We start from the raw sequence: 22404 nt of genomic DNA on the forward strand, positions 1-22404 counted from the left end.
CAGGTGTCTGTGTAACCTGCAAACTCTTATTACTAGTGTATCAAAGTTGTGCTACTTAATAGATTTCTTTAGTAAAACACAACAAAGCAATTACATGGCTGTTGATCGTTAGTCATAAAAAACCCCTCAAACACAGTTTTTCAAAAGAAACTACACTGCAATTTTTTGTCATTGTAAAATAAAAGAAACTAGAGAATTAAATAGCAAAGCAGACAATAGAACAGCAGGTAGTCAACTGAACTTAGCCACTACAGATGGTTTAGAAATAGTGTTTCCTTCTACACCAACTTGTGGGATAAAAGAAAAGGAGGAGGCTCCTTACTGCCCATGAATGGCAATACCAAAAGACTTAAGCAACTTTCCAGTCTATGTATTTGGTCCCATGAAAGAACTTAGATGTTTCTTTTTCCTCTCTTACTTTTTTTCTTTTTCAGAAACTTTTAGTCTGTTTTTGCAACTGCTTTTTTCCATAACCTTTTACACTTCTCTAGAATAACTTAAACCAGAAACATTGCTGCTGATCCCTCCAATGACAAAATGCAGAAGGTCAAGTGAGGAATTTCTAAGAAAAAAGAGTGTCATTTAAAAAGCACATTAGAAAAAGAGACTGTTCTATTCTCCAAGGTCACCTCAGTAAAGAAATATTAAGTATAATTTACATAGTGAAGACTAGAAATGCATAAATGCTCTATTCTAATAATCCACAAGACAAAGAAACATAAATGTATAATTCTCCTTGTTCAATAACCACTGGAATTGTGTAAAGAAGTGGCAACCTTATTCTGGGCCAAATGACAGTTGCATCTTTCAGTCAAAAATTAGTGTAACTCTAATTATAGTAATATACATAGGATGTTATCGTGGCAATACAGGATCAGTCATCTTCTGGGAAAATAAAGGTTATGAAATCATGTCCAGATTTGAGAATCAAACAAGTCTGATTTCTAAATGTTATAATAATAATAATAATGATATAATTATTTTTAGTAGATCATGATCAACTGATAAATAACTAAAGAAAAAAAAGACCTTATTATAACACTAAGAAAATTTGTTGGTAATCTACAAAAGTTGTAGGAGATTAAATCTACAGCTTTAATTTCTTTACACATCAGCAAAATTATGGCCTCTCTAAGACATAAGATAGCTTTTATTATACTAAAACTGTTATTATATTTAAACAGAAATATCTGATCATTCCCAAAGAAATGTTCTGTGAGAAAATGTAATGTAATGTCATGTAATATTGTAGCACTGCAATGCATAACTGTGAAGGCACATGTTTGAATATGGATTCATGTATGAAAATTAACTGGGAAAAAAGAAGAATCTTCAATTATTTTCTCCTGCACAGGAATAAGAAGTCACTTTGTGATGAATACAAGGCCAGTCCAATCCTCAATGAATGTCAGCCAGCACAGCTTCATTGACCAGCTGAGAATGTGCATGAAGTTTTAGCTCAAATAGATATTAAGCACCAGAAGATTTGATAGCCAGATATAAGGGCTCTCCCTGAGAAAAGCATCTCCACTCAGAGTCCAAAGAGTCTTACCTTGCTCTGTTTGCTTCTTTTGTCATGTCCCATGCCCAGGTTATGAAGTTCTGACTCAGGTAGGAGACAATAGATTCAGCGCAGAGCATTTGTGAGCAGAAGACGTTGGTTAGTACACTTTCATCATGGTGGAGGTAGATAGCAAGAAGCTTTCTCTGAAAAAAATGTGACAAGAGATGAGTGAAAAGTTCCTTAGGCAATTTAGCAATTTACAGTTGCTGCTGCAGATTTGTGTGCTAGTACCCATGATGGGGTTCATCAAGGGTGACAAGTATCTCAATATGCACACACAATAAATAACCAGCAGATTTCAAGTGGTCCATCCCTGCAAATTTTTTAATAGTCTTAATGATTCTTAATGATCTGAATTGGACAGAATCTAAAAAAAAGAAACCAGTTATAAAAACCTGAAAGAATGATAGTGCATTGTTACCACCACCACTTTAGCCAAATAAAGAGGCATGACATGTTGAGATGGTGTTTATGGTCTCTTGAAACAAAATATTCTGTGCTGTTCTTCTGGAACCCTATCAAGTAAAACTTGAGCTTCACTGCCAGCAGCTGCATCCCCATGAAAATCTCAGACCACCTTTTGGAAAGCAAGTCTGTGTGCATGCAAATATAGAAAGCAAAAATACAGGGAGACTATGAACTAGCTAAGGACTGTGATTCTGCAACTGGAATTCAATGAATTATAAATATAATTCAGAAAATCACAGCTTTCCATTCCTCCATACCCATATAAATTACTTACTTTATTTTAAAATAGTACTTGAATATATTTGCTAAGATGATACGGTGCTATTTTCAGACTTTTATTTAAAGTAATTTCAAATCTCTTCATCAGAAGTAACACTGAACTCTAGATATTGGTGTGTATTGATATAGCAAGACATGGGATGCAATTTCCAGCAAGCTGTCTTTGCAAAAAAACCCTGTAGGGCTCTTGCCTCATATACTGGCTTTGGATAAAATTTAATGACTATTTATAAAAGGAACATTTGAACACTCAACTTTGGGAGAGGGATTAGTAATTTGCATTACTGTTTGTCTAATTTAATTTAAATGTTCTTCAGAACCACGTACACATGTGCCAGGAAGGGCCATTAATAAGCCCAACATGCAGAGATCCATATAAGTGCAGCCAACAATGTTGACTGAATCTAAACTTGAAAATCCAGGGCACTGATGCACAATATCATGCAATAAAACAGCATTTCTGTGGTGATATTTAATTTAAAAAGAAGAAAGAGGCAGGGGAAGATCAGGCACTGTCTGTTTTTGAGGATCAGCCGTTCTGCATTTCAAAGCGTCGATCCCTGCAATATCCAGGTTACTGTGCTAGAATCTCAACTATTATATAGCAGTTGTAAGAGAGGGAGGGCAAAGATGTGTTTACTCAGTGATTAGGGCCTTAGAATAAGCCTCTAGCTCCTAGAGAGACAGCTCACCACTTATTCATTTGGACCAATTCACAAAGCCTAGAAAGATTAAACATCCATGCTGAGAAGACAAGCGAATGCAGACGGTGAAAAAGAAATAAAAATTCTTTAAAAACTCTGAGATGACTTCATTATTTTTTCCACAAGGAAACTTTAGGAAAGTGTTTAGTTAGAGAAAAACCCACATTGACCTCTCTCTAAACCCTTAATCTTTCCTTTGTGGTGGCACTGCTTTGTGGTAAGCGGATGGCTTTGCTCTCCTCTTTTCACTGGGAGCGGACAGAAAAAAAGGCTCTTGAGAAACACTTTTACTTCCAAAGAAACAACCCCATGAAACTGTTAAATATGAGATTCTGTACAACAGAATGTTTCAAAATATGTACAGTTTTAGGCTTAAAGATTTAGGGACAAATTTTAGTAAACAGAACAGGCACCAACACAATGGAGGTTTACACTGAGTTACTTCCCAAGGGAATGTAATTTTTGTTGCATCAACAAATCTCACCATGCAAACACTAAACTCCATCACACATAAAAGACTGTACTTGTATCTTATACGTCTTCCAAAATGTTAAGGGTGGGCACAGACATAGTGCTATGATAAATGCAAAGGGCAGCAGGAAGAACTGAAGTGCTGAAACAGGATTTTGAAAAATATTCGTGAAAGCCAGGGGATTTGTGCCTTGGAAAAATGAATGACTGCAAAAGGATCACAGCTTCAAGTTTATTGTTGTTGCTGTTGTTGTGTGGGTTTGTTTTCAGGTTTGTTTATTTTACTAACCCATGGTAGCACATATTTATAAGCAAGTTTTGGTGGTGTTTATTTCAAGCTTTGAAAAGTCAGAGTAAATTCTAGGATTCTATTATGACTAATATTGGGTGTTTTGAAGTCAATACTATTTAAACAGACTTACAAAACTGTTGAACAGTCTCAAATTCCAAAAAAGAAGCCTACTAATGGAGCATTAGACTGTTCTGTGATGGATTTTTCAACAATATAATTTGAAGGTTACATATTTAGCATGAAATTTTAACTAAGAAAAATAAAAATACAACAGGGAAAAACTTTCACAAGTCCCTACAATGGTATGGGATACCTGAAAGATTTTAAACATTGAATATCTGATGGACTTCCAAAGGCTTTAGGACTTGAGGAACTTAAGCTGCTAAGGGAAGCATTTTTCAGAGTATGTGCATGCTGAAGACCAGACATTTTAAAGCTTCAGAGAAGTTAACACACTTTGTACAGAATTAAAAGAAAAGTTGTCACTGATGCAAAGTTGAAGGAAAAGTTGTCATGGAGGCAAAAAACCCATAACTCTTGAGGTGACTAAATTAGCCTCAGTGGGTAATGGGATTTCTTTAGCTTCTCAGTCAGTTCCTAATACTGTGAATAACTCAGATAACTCAAAAGAATATTAACTTGAATGGGAACAGCAATGCAATCATAAGGGTCAGCAAAACCATGGACCTGATTGGTAATCTTTGAATCTCAGGTTTACAATTTTGAGTAATGACTGAGACAGAAAAGTTCATGATGTATCAGCTCCTAGAGGCTTGAATGTTCTGTCCAACTGGCAGGCTAACAAAGCAAGATCTTATTTTTTTCCTCCAGGTTTTATGCAGTGAGAACCAATTCAAATAAACCAAGGGATGCATTTGCACTTCTTTAAATGTTTGAAGTGCACAATCTGATCCACCTGTCCAATGTGATCTTGGAGCTCATGGGATCAGCCTTGGGCACAGCGACTTTATCCAGCCTTGTAGAAGAGATCTGAAAAAAACTGCACCCCACCGGTTCCTAAAGTAGGAGTGAGGTGATCTCTGTAAACTTCTGATCCCTTATTTTGTATTAAACATAGCATAAGACATCCCCACACTAGCTCTTAATCTTCCTGTAATTTTATCTCTCAGTAAAACATCTCATCTCAAAAATCCTTCAATGATGAAGAATCCACAGGAACTATGGCAAGGTGTTTAAACAGCTTCCCACTCTCCCAGGTAAAGGTGTGTTAAAGCCTGATTTAGTCTACTTTCATCTCCCAACTATTTGATCCTAGTATACTGTTGTATCTCCATTTCAATCAATTGCACCTGTAGTGATATCTCACATAATGCAAACAGTATCCAGTAATTAATGCCAAACTCGGGAAAGATCTATAATCACAAACTTTGAAAGAAGAGAAAATGTAGAGTGAGGCAGACAAGTTCAAAAAACATCCATTGTTTAGAATCAAATACAGAGGATGCTGAGGAGAGATCCATACCCAGGAGCAACCCTCCAGATTGGAAAGATGAAGCTACTCTTTAGATACGAAAAATGAAGGGTGTGTAGGCAAACAGTGAAGCTACTAAACTGGTGTGTTGTAGCAGAAATTTCTACACAATTTCTACAGTTACCTACAAAATTCAGAACTGCTAACACACATCAGGCAAGACTGGAAAGAAAATGGTGATTAACATGGGACTTAACTGGAGTTTATGCACTGATATTAACCACAGTGCAGCTGCTTCACTCCTCCTGAAAACCTAGAATTATACTTCTACAGCTGTCCTCCAGTTTGAACCAGACCATGTACATGAGTTGTCAGGTTATTTATGTTTGATCAGAATCTGTAAAGTGGTAAATTCCTCCACCAGCTGTAATATGAAATAAGTTCAGCATAAACTTAATTAACTGAAATAATAAGGGACATTTTTCTGAGTTACACAGATAAAAATGATGCTACAGAAAGCCCTGCTACCACCAAGGAAAAGGGGAAAAAAAAAATTATTTGAACACATAAAATAATGAAAGGAGCATACTTTGCTCAAGGTATTCAGGAAATAAAGAACCCATATATGAGAGTGGTGCTGCCTCTAAATTGAACCTAAACCACAGAATTCAAGGAGAAGAAAAACACGGTTCACTTTCAGAATGCAGGAATATATATTGAGGTGACAATACCAATCTGTGCTAAGAGAGATGTTTCACATATTTATTAAAAGTCAGTGGACAGAAAGGTGGAGAGAGGAGCAGGAGGTGAGCTGACAGAGGTATATAAAAATAAGAGCTCCTGAAAAGGCAGAGGCAATGTCTTTATTCTTTCTCTTATTAAAAGAATAGCAACCACCTATAAAAATGGAAAGACAAACAAGCTCTAATAAAAAAATACTTTAGCATTACTCATATATATAACTCAGTAAGCTTCAATATAGCAATTAAAATCCAGTATTAATAACAATATCACCTAAATTAGGATAAACCCTCTGATGTCTCAGAGCACAAGACACCCACAAACTGCTTTCAGACACAAAGACACCTCTCCCAAACACCTTGTTTAAAAATGTCTATTATAGGATTTCTTCCATGGCATCAGGTGTAGCAAGTGCTATGGCAGTGTAGCTCTGTAGCAAGAGTAAGCTCATTCTTTACAAACTTAGTGACAGGGAAACTCTTCTTTCCAATAGACAGAGGAAGACTTTCACAAAAATCAGCTTCATTGTTAATAAACCCCTGTCTCTCCTTCTCTGCCTGATCCTATTAAAAGAAAAATTCAAAATATTTTCTTGTCATATATACAAAAAGCCTTGGAAGTGAATACACAACGTCCTTAACTATCAGGCTGCTGGAGGCACTTGGGAATTTCATGGCCAAGGAGACTGGTTGTTAAAAGCAACTCTCTATATCCTGGGTATTGTGTTTTTGTGGTAGAGAGTTATACAGGTTTTATAGCAGAACTACATTTGACCCCATTCCACCTCTCCTACCAAAAACTGGCATTGTTGTGGCAGCAGTTGCTTCAAAGGTTAAAAGATACCCATCATCTATGTTAATCTTCACTGACTAACAACTCAAACACAACAGATAAGACCTCAATTTCTTCTTACAAGGTATTTGTTTTTCAAGCAACATTTTGTTAAATAACTATGAATTACCATCCTTTCCAATACATGAAAAGACAATGAGATTAAACAGGAAATATCTACTTCTGTAAAAAGAAATTGACCACATATTCTGCATTCAAAACACGTGTTCTGACACCAGTTAATTTTCTTAAAATAAGCCAAATGAAAATATTACTGGAAATAAGCTTCATGTTTATAAACACTGGGATTTTTTTTTTTTTTTTAGGTGAGAAATATCCACAATACAAACTTAAAACACAGCTGATGGCTGTCTCACTAGACATAAACTGTAGAGTGCACCTTCTGCTCTGGACAGCGTTGAGAATTTGTCAAGAAAAGGCCAAGATCTCTGAGCACTCAAGCTGCCAAGTGCTCTCAAATTAAATCAGTTTGAAGCGGTTTTCATTAAGATGGATTGAGTGTGGCATCGTGAGAAACACTCTATCAAATGTAGTGTTTTACTTAGTGATTAAGTATATACCAGTTGATGAAGCTGCCCAAATCCTTCGTAATCCCACCACTCCAATAAACATTTAATGAGTATATAAGTTCAAAAAGCCTAGTAGAGGATTTAAACCTTCAATCTTGTTTTTATTTACTCTTGGAACTCAATTTCTCTCTTCAAGTGAAGAATGCTGGTGCCTGAAGCTCATCTGTTGCCCTGGTAAAATTAAGTGCCCTCCATAGTATAAATTAGAAGACAAGACACACAGGTTGCAATTTCTCCAAAGTTTTTTTTATACTGACATATATATATTTTTTTTCTTTTTAATTATTTTCTTTTAAAACCCTATGAAATAATATGTGCCTTTCTTCAATTCTGAATTCCAGGAACCAGTACTGAAAAAATTACTTTATAACAATAAAAAGCAGTGAAAATAAATGGTATTTCCACATTCTCGTATCTTTGCTTAAAATCAGAATGTTACAATAAAAATAATGCCATTCCAAAGGTAACCAGGGAGGATTTCAAAATAAAGCAATATTCAGAAAAAAGCCCAAAAAATCCAAACAACAAAAGCAAAAATTAATACTCTCCTAAAGACAACTACATACACAATGGTTTTATTGTGATGATGACCTGGTCAGAGTAAGTCACAAAATATTAAAAATGTAAGATGACATGAATTTTAGAAGTGCTATGTAAGTAGCACAAGAAGTCCTTTGAGCAACAAAAAACTAACTTCACTGCATTAATATTAGATTTATAGGAAAAAAAACTGTTATGAAAGTTCTTAATGAGCTTTTGCCTATTATTACACTGTCAACCATTTCTGATGACATGACACAAAATGAACTTCCCAACTCACACCCTTTCCTGTTCAATTCATAGGATTTTTTCTGTGCAAAGCCATGAAAATATTCACTAAACTTAGAGTGTTAAGTATGTGTCAACTTCAGCTATGCAGTGTGGATTTATAATTCTCACATTTATCAGAACAGCCCCTAACATAATATAGAGGCTCCTTCCAATATGAACAACTACATTTTTCATTTTGAAATTAAACATCCATCAAGAAAAAAAAAAAGTAAATTTAAACAGCATGATTTTCTTGTTTGTGTTTCAGCTTTATCTGTGCTTAATTATGCAGGGTTTTGGGTTTCTCCTCAGTGAACCAAGTCACCAAAACTTAAATAAACTGTCCCCATTCTAATTTTATTAAAATACTGATTTTAACACTATGCATGGAATAACAGAAACTTGAGATGCTTGGTTGGATGTATAGAAAAATTAAACAACCAAACCTTGGTACTGGAACTTAGTTGGCAGATAAAGGCTGTACAAAGGGGGAAAAAAGCACACTGTATTTCAGAGACCTTTCTATTTAAATTTACAATTTCATTAGCCATTCTTCAAAGGAGTTACCAACATGCAACAGTGAACTTGTCAACCACAAGACTCACAGGCAGGGTTATCTGGTGCTAGGACACCATTATTTCAGGAAGAAAAGGGAAGAGGGGAAAAGAAAACGAGTAACTTTGACAACTAAAGAACTCCAGTAAAAATACAGCCTGAATAATAGGAATGCATCAGTTACTCACTGCCATTTCAGCAACCATCAAGGTAAGTATTTTAGTCAGTCAACTGAATGAATACAATTCTTCTTAAAAAAGAAAAGCAAAATAACTCCAAAATGTAGCTCAGCTTTTCAAAAATAAAGATGAAACCCCTAAGGTGAGTTCCATTCCCCCATTATAATAAATAAAGTAGTTTTAATACACACTTACATCTCTAGCTTTCCCATAGAAGGCTTCTTGAAAAGCAGCCTCTAATGATCCAATAAAATAAACAGGATGGCAGTCACCATATCTATTCGAGATAAAATTTCAATTAATAAAAAAATGACAAAATCAAGTAATTTCAATATTCTACCTTTCATTATATTCTGTAAATATAATGCATTGGATAAACCTTTAGAAAGATGAAGTATTACACTTCTAAAGGACAAAAAGGAAATATTTAGGGCCCATTTTTTTCTGACAGTGAAAAACTCAAAGTAATGAACTACTACCTTACAAACTTTATCATAAAAACATTCTGTTTACACATGTAGATACTTCAAGATTTACACAATTTTCTAGAAAATGTTTCAATCATTACTTATTTCCTCTCTGTATTATGTTCTTAAAGGTTAATTGAAGGCTATTCTTGCCTCACACATTAATGCATCTCATACACATAAAGGAACATTTCATCACAGGAGTGAAAACAGGAGACACATAAAACTTTGCATTACTTTGCAGCTTCTACCTATTCAATGAAACAAGCAACTGTTTAACAGTGAATGATTTGGGAGTATAAAGTTTTTTAAAAATCCAGAGTTTCTGTGTTTTTTAAAAGCCAATATTTACCCAACCACTTTGCTACTGTGAAAACTCTTACAGCAACTATGTAGATATTTTTCAATATTAATCAGTTTCATCTTTTCTGTTCCTGCATATCATAATAAAATTATCATATATAACCAGCCTTTCTCATCTTCTGGACCTTTACAGAATTAAGTAATGGTACTACATAGTGGCAAAATAAATAAGACAACAATCAACTATTCCAGCTTGGGCTGAAAAATAATTTTATTTCAGAAGCAGTTCTAGTAGCAAGAGTTAGAATTAAAATAAATTAGATTAGGATATCGAAATATGCTATATTCCCTTAGGAGGTCTAAATATGCTATAATCTCACAAGAAAACATGTAAACTTGGTTTATTTTTATTTTCATTAGTTACTAATTGTAACTTAGTTTGTGATAAGAATTGCACAGTTAACAGGCTAAGCTTACCTTGAAGAAAACTCTGCTGTAAATTGTAATAAGGCATCTCCTTCATTTTCAGCATTTTCTGGCACTTTAAAAAAATGGAAAAAAAAAAAAAGAAATGCAACCTAATGGAAACAGGTTGTAATATGCAAACACATTCACTTCACAGGTATTTTATGTTCTCAGCTTACTTAAGTGTTACCAGGAGACCACATAAACTTCACAAAAGATTATCAACTATGAACCTTTCCAAAGACAAGAAATTTCCAGAGGGTCTCACAAATACATTCAGGTTTTCCAAACAGTGAAATCCTGTTTTACTGTTGGTCCAGTAGAAGGTGCAGTGTAATGTGATATATCACTTGCTCAGAGTTAACACTCTGACCTTACTTTAAGGCTTGAAAAGCTCAACACTTCTTATCCATAATGTTAAAAAGTTTTCCACATCATTACATATATTTGCTGTCAAAAAACTTCTAATGAAGTAACACTAATGCAAGCCTAAAGTAAATAAAGAGTATGCAAGAATTGCATGTGGGAAGTAACTGACTGCTCCTGCTCGATCCTTTTCATAATTCAAGGGCAAATAATCACTGAGAAAATTGATCAGCATAATGACTAAAACATTAAGCAAAAAATAGAATCTGTAGAATTTTCAAAACAGAGAAGTGGAAATGTAGTTATCTACAGGTGCACTTGGATAGAGACTTTTCTGACTTTATTTGTTACTCATCAATTTTAAGTTAAATTATTATTCTTCAGTTGAAAGGTTAAAAATTTCCATCCATGGAAAGGTGTTTTTATACTTGTCAGTTCTTTTCTTTCTGTGCAGTATTTCCCTTTGATACATGACATTCAAACAATTCTACCATTCCTATCAAAAGATGCTCTTCAGTTTCTAATTCTGCAGATTCCTCACACCTCTCTGCCCTCACCCCTGCAGTACAACCTCCAGTTAATTGTAACACTCACTCATTGGCGATTTCCTCAAGGCAGATGATGCTACTCCAAACATTTCTCCATCATCAACTCCAAACTCAGTAGCATCTTCAAAGTCATCTCCATCACTATCACTAACCATATGAACATCAGTGCATTGCTGCAGAAAAACAAAGTCCAAAATCTACTGTAAGCTGCTGTTTCAGACATTTTCAGTGAAATGCAAAATGCATACACAGTGGCAAATACTTACAAATTTCTATAAACACATAATGTACTGCAGTTTAATTTATTATTTTATACAGCATTATCAAAGTTAATTTTTAACAGAAGTCTGGGGGACAGAAATATTATGTGACAAAATGCATTATTGAAGAATCTCTGCATATATATAGTTGAGCAAATTTTATCCAAAATTAATGCTGTTTTCCACCTGATGGTACCAGAACTGGTCTAACTGCATAAGAAAGAGTGAGAAAAGCCACACAATGCTGTCTTCCATATTGGTATTTGGCATACCAATATAAAGGAGAAAAATCAGAATTTTAGTGCAAGGTGCTAAGATCTCATCTCCCAGAGTCAGATGCTTTGCTGGCATTTGCTTGCTTTGTTTTTCCTCTTTTTCTTGAATGACTCATTTTCCCAGTTCCTGACCTTGTCACAATTATGTGTTGCAGGAACTGTAAATGGATTGTTCTAGATGCAATTCTATTGCAACACCTGACAACAGGAGGGATGGTGAGCACTGCACACCAGGGTGTCCCTGCCTCTTCCTAGAGCAGACTGGTAAAACACAGATGATGTCCTTACCTCCTCTGACTGCTCCCTTGTTTGTACAGGTGAAGATCTTCTTCCAACTGTGAGTCGATGGCAAGGGAAAGTCAGTCCTGACACAGCTAAAGTCATCTACAAAGCAAGCAGTGGTTCTTCATTAAAGCCACAGTCCCAATTAAAGCTTGGGGGGAGGGTTTAAGGTAGTTTAGAGATTGAAATTAAAGACTGTATTATTTAAACACATATTAAGAAGCCTGAAAACTAAAATGATTCCTTACATTAAAATACTCAAGGAAACATCAACTGAGTTTTACTGAGGTGTATGCACAGAGTATCAAAACAAACTCCATTGAACTGCAAACTCCAAAGTGCCTTGAGTTGTTATTTTCTCCTGAATCAGGAGTGAAGTTTGAAACATTACTGTACATGGCAACTTCTATAGTGCTATGCCTTGCAAATATAGATTTTTCATTGCTAATCAGAAAGCAATTGTTAAAGTAAAGATACTAAGTACTGATAAAAGTAATTAAAAATAGTTAAATCATCTTGAAAAAAATTGTATTTTGGAAGATCTGTTTATCAGCAGATATTGCAATAGACCCAATCACATTGGCAACTTAAAAAATACATTTCATCTCCTTTTTGGTCATTTTAAATGCCAAGGGTACACACCATATTCCTCTTATGAACAAAGGCACACAAGCCAAACTGGTGACACTGCAGACAGCACAGTCCACAGGATGGATGTTCAGTAGCCAGAGCCAACAGAAGCAAAACTTCTCCCTTTGCTGTATGCATAAATCTCAGTTTTGAAGAACTACTAATAAAAAAATTATACTGTCATTTGAAAGACAAAATTATTATGATGCCTGCAAATACACAGTAACAATATTTGAAAATCTGTTCCTATATTGCATTTAAATGCCTAAAAGTAAGAACTGCCCACTCTGTGACCAGAACCACCTGTGCCATCCCTGCATTTAAACTTCTGCCCAGCCTCCTGCCTCTTCTGAAGAGCACATCAGTCCAGGAGAAGCAAGCTTGATGACCACAAATAGCAATTTCAGAAGCACCAAAGACTTATCTTGACTGATTTTACAATGCAAGTAGGTATTAAATAAAGATAATTTATTATTTTGAGTGATGTGGCAAAGGACAGTCCTGGCTGTATGTTTAAAACCTAATTTCTAATGGCTCCTTCAGATGAAACATAGATGACAGAAAAACACCTAGATCCGGTAAAACTTATTAGTATTTTTTTAGGGCACAGAATGAAAGATTCACATTATACATTTCAGAAATATAGCACTCTCCTAATTGGACTGCAAAAACATTAAGGTAAAATACATTTCAATCATTCTCAACAAAAATCCAAGAATAAATCATAAGACTTAAATTTCATTTACTGCCATGAGCACTGAAAATACCCCATTTATTTTTTATACATAATTCAGAGCGACTTTCTCACTTGCCTGCTAGAACTCACAAAGATTTAATTTGCTGCAGGTTGAAGCAGGCTGATTAAGCAGCCTGGTTACCAAATGAATGTTAACCTGTCTGAACTAGCCTACTGTCACATTCTCACAGCAAGGTTAAACACAAGTTTAGCTGTGTAAAAAGCCCAGCAATCATCTTAAAGGAAGCGAGTTATAATACTCTGGAGTAAATGAAATATTAAAGACGACACACGGGTCTAGACCAATTACCTATGAAACTCCTGTGACAAGAGCATAAGAACTGCATTCTCTGTAATAATTCACCATTTCAATTATTATTTTTATAAGCTTTTAATAATATGCAAAACCCAACTGTTATAAAACCTGAAACTTTGCCCTGTAGTTATCACACTATATGAAATGCTGGTAAAACACACACACATTAACCACACACAGACTCCAGCTCCCTCTCTCACAGCATTAAATACCCTGACAGATGCCTGGAAAGGCTCCCAGTATCTTTTACATGCACATTAAAGAGAGTGGTAAGATCAAGCAGGCAGTTATTGTGCTGCTTCATCACTTGGCCCAATTGCAGGGTGTTGCAATTCCAATTTGCAACCCTATATTATAGTGTCAAAGCGTCTCTCAAACACGAGCTAACAGCAGAAGGGGTTCCACATCAGAGCCTGTTTCATCCTACTCTCCAGACTGTTGCTGGAATGTTGGGGGTTTGTGCACTATTTTTGCATATTGGTGTGAGAAATCACCATTTCCTTTGCATCTTTTCTGAGAAGTTTTGTTTTTTTTTTTTTTGCAAAAGAAATAGCAGCTCTGCCTTTATTCCAAAATAAATGACAGGCATCAACATTATTCTAGAATAAAGTTACCTTCATTCAAAGATAGAGAGTTTTCTTGCAAAGAAAGACTCTTGTACCTCAAAAGCTCAAGCTTTATTTTGGAAATCATAAAAACTGCAAGACTAAGCAAAAGATAGTTTTCCAAGCAGCTCAGCAAACCTTTTCCTAGCAGAAACTGTGAATGCAGGTCAAGGTACTGATGGGAGCATCACTGAAGTGTCTCAGTGGAAAGAACTGGAGATCTCACACTGCTTCCTATAGCTTTTAAGAAGGGCAATAAAATTCAAGATTTCAAACATTTCAGGGAGAGTAGCAGCAGGACAGTCTCTCTTCAGAAGACAGCAGAGATACTAAATGGAGTCAGTATCTCTGATATTCAGAAAGGTAACGGTACAACCTGGACTAAAAATATCAAAAGGTTACTTGAAATACATTTTAACTACTAAGAGAAAGATCACTACAAAATCTAACAATTTAGAGAGGAAAGAAATAGTCTGGTGCTCACTTGTGCTTTCCAACTCTAAGACACTAATACTATTGGTAAATGCTCAGTGTGAGATGATTTGCTTTTCAATTGCCAGCATTAGCAGCTGAGGGATAAAGTTCAGCAACATCTTTTCTCATCCAAACATGCAGGATTCTTTGTCAACCTTCCAGATTAACCCAGAAATATGTGCCAAATCTGGAGTGAGACCAGATGCTTTAAACAATAAATAATTATTCATATTAGAAAGTATTAGCTTTATGTAGAAGCTTCTAGAAATATAATTCAGAACAATCTAAATCCACTATTTTTTGCCAAATATTTCATGATACAAATATGCCTGCAGGAGAGAAAGAAATCATTGAGAGCATGTAATTCCAGAGTGCTGCCATCTCATGCTCAGAATAATATGAAAAATTACAAGCCCATAATCTCAAAACCTTGTATCTTCTAGAAAGAGCTTGCTGGCACAACTTAATTCCCACTCTTGCAGACTTCTGACATTACAAATGAAGGAACAAACTCAGTCTTCTTGTACCAGTCCAGAGACATTAAATCAAGATGCTGAAGATGTGAGAAAGATGAACAGTAGAAGGAACATGAAGGAACAATACCAGCAGAGAACTTCAGCTGCAGAACTCCACTGAGAAATGGTGATACAAAAATTATAAGCTTGGTGGACTGCATCAAGAAAGGAGTAATCGGATATGACAAATTGGCCTTCCTCATGTTCAGCCACACGCTGATGGAGAAAAACAGCATCTCAAAAGAGATTTGAATGGCAACCATCCCTAATGAGGAAAGGGAAGAAAGTTCTAAGAGCTTTCTAATGCCTTACAGAATATAGCTGGGACACCCAAAGTGTAAAGAATGAGACATTCTTCCTCATCCTCAATTATTGAGAGCTTATGCTGTTCAGTGGATACTTGCTATCAAGGCATCCCACTTCTGCAAAGGGATAAAGTTTTTCATAAACAAGAACTATTCAGAACAAGCAGTATAATGTTTAAGGAAGGTGGGAATATTGGTTTATTTTGTGCTCTTTGTTAATGTTTTGATTGTTATAACAGCAATGAGAGTTTTGAGGTTTTGGAGTGTGTGGGCACTCTAATTTGCTTTAATGTAGATTAATGCATGTATCTGAACACACCTGTTAATCAGGACAAGTTATTAAATGGAGTCCTTCCTCTGTATTACCCAATACTTGTCAATTAAAAAAAACAAAAAAACCCCAGCTTTTGGCTTTTTAAAAGATCACTGAAAAGGAGAAACTATCAGTCACTGTAATCAGGTAATTTTTTTTGTTCAAACTACTCAAATGACAAATTCTTTCCAACCCACTGGAGAGGTATTTTTCCATGACAAAATATTTTTTAATACTATTTTTCTGGCATAGAGATTCTTGATCATTTGTTCTCAGAAATTCAAAGGTCAAACTGTAAATCTTACAAAGCATCAGACAGAAATTCAGAGAACACTTGATCCATACACAAAGGAGGAGATTCTACCAATTATGCCAGATTTTACTTGCACACACACAGCAAGTGAAGCAACAGGCATTATCTGACAAAGGCAAGCCAAAATCAAAATCGTGCAGTAGACAAACCTGGTGGATTTTTAATATAAAAAGATTTTTTTAAAAAAGTAATTTCTGTATAACTTCACCGCGATGAATAAGTCCAATTATTCAAGGAGCTGAACTTCTAATAGAGAATCACAATTGGCTGTGTACAATCTGCTTCAATAGGAAACTAAACAGGGGAACTCTCATAGCATGATTTTCTATTGAGGTAAAAGGAAAAAAAAATCCATTTCCTGCTTTTAATACTCAGAGATAAAGTAAGCAAACAAGATTCTGGTATCTGAAATAAAAAGCATGTTTTCCAATACTTGACTCTCCCCCATAAATCTCCCATTAAAAGGGCTCTTCCTAAAGGTTGCACGACACACATGGGGGTTTGTAATACACATACATCACACAAAAAAATTCCCAATCAGAAACAAATGCAGTGTTATCTACAGACTGAAACCTAATCCTGCTTCAAATACTCCATGTGACAGCCATTTCACCCTGCCCAAAATGTGAGTTGCTTACCTTTTCCATTTACTGGTTTACTCACTGACAGACAGCTTAAGAATAAAGAAATAAACATGAACAAGTACATTTCATAACTCTCAATTATTCAAAATAACTTGAGAGGTGCCCGTAGCAAAATACTCAATGACTGGCAGGTGTCTCCTGTGTGAAAATTGTACTCCCATACAATTTGATCCTTTTTCCTCATTGGATTAATTACTATGATATTTTTCCCCTCATCAGATACAAGAGATAAGGATAGAGGGCTGAGCAAGGAGCATTATCAAGCCTTCCAATTTTCATATTAAATTTATTTATATTTATCTATTTTGTTATGTGACCTGTCATTACAGCATAAACTGACTTCCTGAGTACAATAAATGCCAGTTTATCAGATGGATGGATGGATTTTCTTGAAGATACATAAAAATAAGTTGCATTTTGAACACAACTATATAAAGTTTGAGACAGAACAAAAAGTTTGATAAGGAAGAAAAACTCTGAGAAGGAACATTTGTGTCCTTGTTTTTCTATCAAATATTCTATGTAATATGTATTATTAGAGGGACTTGGATACAAGGTGTTTTAGGGATCAAATGCTTTCATTGCCTATGTGCACTGACAGTAGGTAAGGTAATAAGACAAAACAAATTATTAACCAATCTAGTTGGAACACGTAGAAAATAAGTTCTTCTTCTTACTGTTTACCATCACAGCTAGATTGGTCAGGCAGTTCCACAGCTGAGGCTCACTCACATTTCCATTTTCCTTTTGCAACCTATCCTTTTCAAGACTGAACACAGAGGAAAAGCAAGGAATATTTGTATGGTGGACAGGATATAGCAGTTAATGTGGCATACAGTAAAAATCCAAGTGTACAAGGCAGAGGGGAGAGATAGAGCAAGTGAGTGGAGTTTTGGTTTTGTGCTTTAAATACAAGAGTAGAAAGTTTTTCATAAAACAAACAGTTGAATAGAATTGTGGCTTCTAAGTGCATTCAGCACACTCCTTGCATGTGGGAAGTTTGGCAATCGTTTGCAGCTCTCCAGAGATTATCAGATGGCTCCACACCCTTTCCTGGCTGGAGATCCTAACAGAGAAATCAATCCATTCAAAGAGAAGGTGGTGGACTCCCAAGCAACTCATGCCATTTCTAAGGATACTCAAAGTCTCATCATTTCAAGAAAAATGACACTATGACATGAGAGAGTTTTCATATGAGCTTGTTCCTGCCATGGCTGCAGCTCCTGGTGTTTACCCAAGCATTATTAATAGTGTGTGGGCAGCCTGTTATGCTCAAACCCTCACTGAATTCCTTGGGAACAAACAGGTGGTCAACATTTCCAAACTCATCGCTTGTCACTGTATAACTATTCAATAAATAACCTATCTTCTTTTCAATGCATAATCTCACAAAGGCAAAGTGATGCATGATTTAAGATTTCTGCATATTCATGTTTAAAAGTTCTGTTTAAAGCTTCAAGAAATTAAAGATTTTCTGTGAATTAATGTTTGTCCTTTGGCTTTTTTTTTTTTTCTCAAAAGCTAGCAAGTATTTTTCCAGTAGTAACAAACAGGAAAATTACTTCTATCCATACTGAAATACATAGTATACATAAAACAAGTGTTATCACACAACAAAGAGCAAGTATCCCAATGTAAAATGCAATTCAAAAAGCAAATCTATTAAATATTTTATTTTAGTTGGCAAAAACAAGAGCTTTTTTGTATTGTGCAAGTAATTGACTCAGAAAGATTTATAACCCCAGAACTGAAGGGCTCTCTTCAGTCTGTGCTGCTCAACTAGACATTGTTACCCAAGTTCTGTACATAATATTTTAAAAAAAGAAATCAAACATCCAAAGCTTATCTGCTGACATGTAAGCCCTTATCCCTCCCTGAATAACAATAAAAAGTGGATGTAATTCCACATTAGCCACTTTGTCTTTAGACATCAAATAGCATTAGCTGGGAAAAACAGTCAAGTATGCTTGAGGTTTGTTTGTTTTATTAAACTACTGCACAAATATGAAAATGAACAGAAGAGTTTAAAAAATTTGACAGCCCTTGAAATTAACTTCCTCTGGAAAATAACTTCATTTTCATTATGCATCTCCAATAAAAAGAAAAAAAAATCTTGACAGGTATTCAACGTTTCATTTTAAACACTAACCGGATGAAAAAAAACATCTCTAGGGTGGAGTGTGTTCAGGTTATAAATCAGTAATGCTTATTTTAACTCCTCACAAAGTGTTGTGGAGATAATTACTGCTGACAGCTTTATTCAAGGTTCATTTCACTTTTTCTCCTATTTTTCCCCTGTTAGAAGTTCAGCAGGGCCCATGGGAAGATCCACCCCTCACACCTGTTGGGGTTCTTCATGTTACTGAGGCCAGTTTGGACACGTCACTTCAAATTAGCATTGTGCCAGAGCACTGTGACAATTACTTATCGCAGGTTTAACTTGGAAAAAAGTTTCTAATCCAGCCACAAGAACAGTGTCAGAGTACGTAATTTAAACCTGTCAACACAGGTTGTAGGAAATTCATTCCAAGGATTTCAGTCGTGTTCCCATGGTAGATCTCTGAGCTACAATGAAGCTTAAAACCACAAAGGAATGCTATAGAGTTAAAACACAGAACCCAGAAGTTTAAAAAGCTCTGAACTGAAGGGGAAAAAAGTATCTGAATAAATACTCGTGTTTTAAAGTTTGATTAATTCTTTAGATTAAGATTAAGAGACTGCCCCATTCAGAAAACCCATTCGGGGTTTTCTCCCCTAAATTTGCCCTAAACCAGGTCATGTTAATTCTCCAAAATTTAGAAAGGCTGCTGCATATGTATCTTATTTCACTGCAAGTGTGAAGGCACAATCCTGGCATATCATTACATGTGTTGAAGGCAGAAATATGGTGAAGCAGCCCTGGAATCATCTTGAGGATGGTGTGGGAGGCTGGAGGAGATGCAGGGCACAGTGAGGAGGCCACTCGTGTCCTTGAGACACCAGATGAGGGATGCTGGCGTTGCAGCAACAACCACTGTAAAGGCAGCTCCACAAAACACAACGAGATTCTTGTGAGCTTGAGAAAAAGAGGTGCCTGGTGCTCTGGGAACACCCAGCCCTGGTGTGCTGGTTGAACACACATGCCAATTTTTGCTAGGGCCCCCGTTAATCACCAGCCGTGTTACTGTGCATCTACCCCTCTCGTTTGCTGGCTGAATGAAAATTATCCCTGGTTTTGATTATTTCTCATTTGACTGAGCCTAGTTAGGCAAATTAGGAATTAAAGCAGAAGGACAGCTACTGTAGTACTTAATGTTGCTTCAAACCACAAATATATTTAAGGAAATGAAAAGAAAATTATATTTCCTCGTACAACAGATTCTACTAAAAAGAGATATACTTGAGAGACTGAAATAAATACCCATGATCACTTACAGAGCTCATTCTTCTTGTTAGACAAAAACTGTAAATATTAAAAAGGATGAAAAATCTGCCAAGCCATTTGCAGCTATTTGAAACACAGGGTAACAGAATTAAATAAACGCTGAAAGACCTGGAACACAGTTAAGTATAGACCATGAGGCTAATTGTGGATCTTGAGTTAATTACTTTCCACTGATACGTTTTCTCAATGGTCTTTTACATGAGTTTTTTCTTTCCTCAGTCTGAACCCCAAGGCAATTCAGCGTGCTAGCCTCCAAACTCTGGGTGATTCATTGTGTACTTCTGCCTTAGGATTTTTAGTTCATGCAGAGAAAGCCAGGCTTTCACATCAAGTTGATGTTAATGTGCACTGACAAAGCAACAGTAAAGGAGCTTCATGTTTGTCACAACGTGCACTCTTTAATTTAGTAATTGCTTTATACTGATATGCAAATAATGACACATTTCCCAAATTTCCAGTTCCTCAGCAATGCTTTTGCTAATTACTCAGTGGTTAAAACATATGCATGTAAATTGGTTCAGTGAGTTTATTAATAAGTACACCTGTGTGAACTGATCTATAAAACACACATGCCTGGGAACAGGTCATAACTCACTGAAAATTCCTGAAGGTCTCTGGAACTGAAAAAAAGAATCCTCTAACTAAAACAAGATAGATTATAACTAACAGAGTGTTATTCACAGATAAACTGCAATTCCCAACCTTTCCTAAGCTAAAGAGAGACTGTCTTTGGGTGACAACAAATACCAGGAGTCAAAGCATCCATCGAGAGAGGGTTCAAGTTAAAGAAAAGAAAAGGTCAATAACAAAAAAAGGACAAGAATCCCTCTAGCACCTGAAAACATGGGAAAGGGCCAGTGTTCACTCATCCATCAGTTCTCTGTGGACCACATGCTTTGAAGTCTGGTTATAGTGTTTTGTGGTATTGCATTCTCTTACTTTTGATACTCTAATATGAAAAATTCCACTGCACTCAAACATGGATTCAGACCCATAACAAGTGCAAAAACACTCAACAGAGTTAACCTGTCTTCATGTATTTCCTTACCTCAAACTTGTCCTGTTTTACTCCTTGGCTTTTATGTTCTGTTAAATTTCTGGTATTTTCTTTATGGAACTATGTAATTGCCATAGAATACAGACAGTATAATAATTGTTTTTACTAAGTCTGATCTCAAACCACTAATTTTTCACTATTCAGACAAGACACAAAACCATTAATAGGATTTTAAGCTCAGGAACAAGTAAAACAACAAACAGTATAAACTAACAATTCATCCACATCACATATTGCCCACAGATATTCACAGACACACCTTGGGAACTGCTTTGCATTCACAAAGAGTATCAGCCAAATACTTGGCACGTTTCTGGTCTATGGTGGGATGCCATTTACTTCACAACATTGTACAACGCTTTGGATGGCAAACAGAGAAGTGCCTGGATATGTTTCCAGCACTATATAATTCCTTGGCACAGTTCAAGCAGTTGTGCTAGCAGAACTGCTTCCAAAAAAATGCTTCAAACACTGATAGCAATTTCATGCTGCCTCTTCTTCATGGATATCATTTTCTGAGGAATTGGATTTTTCAATGTTAGCTCTTGAAAACACATTGCTACTGACTTCTAAAAATGAGCTTCTAAAAAGGATGATTGTTTCCTATTTTCTGTTTTTCTTACCTGGAATGTGTATCTTCTGGTAAAGTTTTGTTCTGCTTATAATACTGGAGCTTCATTACAAAGAAACAAGCACCACTGTGATAATCCTCCAGGAATAATGCAATTACCACTTATCAAACAGGTGTCTGCTGTATTCCAAGGAGATTATCACTTCCTATTCTGCTCTCAGAGAGCACAGAATAAAAGAGAAGCTGCTACTATTAAATGACTAAGGGGAAAAGGAGTCTTTGATAACAACTCCTGCCAGCATCTCTCAGCAGGGCATGAAACAAATGTAGTCCTTCTATAACAACTTGGCACTGAAATGAGTATCTTAGTTTCTGTAAAATGAGTTAAAGCACCTAAGTAAGACCACTCCTGTTAACTCAATCCGAAGCATCTCTCTATGCTTCTTCATGGAATATTCCAAAAATCCCAGCACCTCCAGCCTTATGCCAAACCATGCCCCTTGTGAGCGGTCCTGAAGAGGAACTCTACCTGCTCCAGCAAAAATGGGCAGCAGAGCTGCTCCACATAACATCATCTTTCAGAGACACTTCTGTGACAATCCAGGGCTTGATGAAGGTA

At 35.9% G+C, this 22404-nt stretch overlaps 1 protein-coding gene across 1 annotated transcript in view; it reads right to left on the minus strand.

Moving 5' to 3' along the window:
• FAF1 (Fas associated factor 1) overlaps window positions 1-22404 on the minus strand; it is a 148881-nt gene that overhangs the window by 39461 nt on the left and 87016 nt on the right. The window contains 5 exon segments of the mRNA XM_079314543.1: window positions 1553-1707; window positions 9112-9193; window positions 10164-10227; window positions 11112-11238; window positions 11889-11984. Of these exon segments, the coding sequence (XP_079170669.1) occupies window positions 1553-1707; window positions 9112-9193; window positions 10164-10227; window positions 11112-11238; window positions 11889-11984 (524 nt within the window).

The sequence above is a fragment of the Erithacus rubecula genome, assembly GCF_903797595.1.
Source record: "Erithacus rubecula genome assembly, chromosome: 10".
Classification (NCBI taxonomy): domain Eukaryota; kingdom Metazoa; phylum Chordata; class Aves; order Passeriformes; family Muscicapidae; genus Erithacus; species Erithacus rubecula.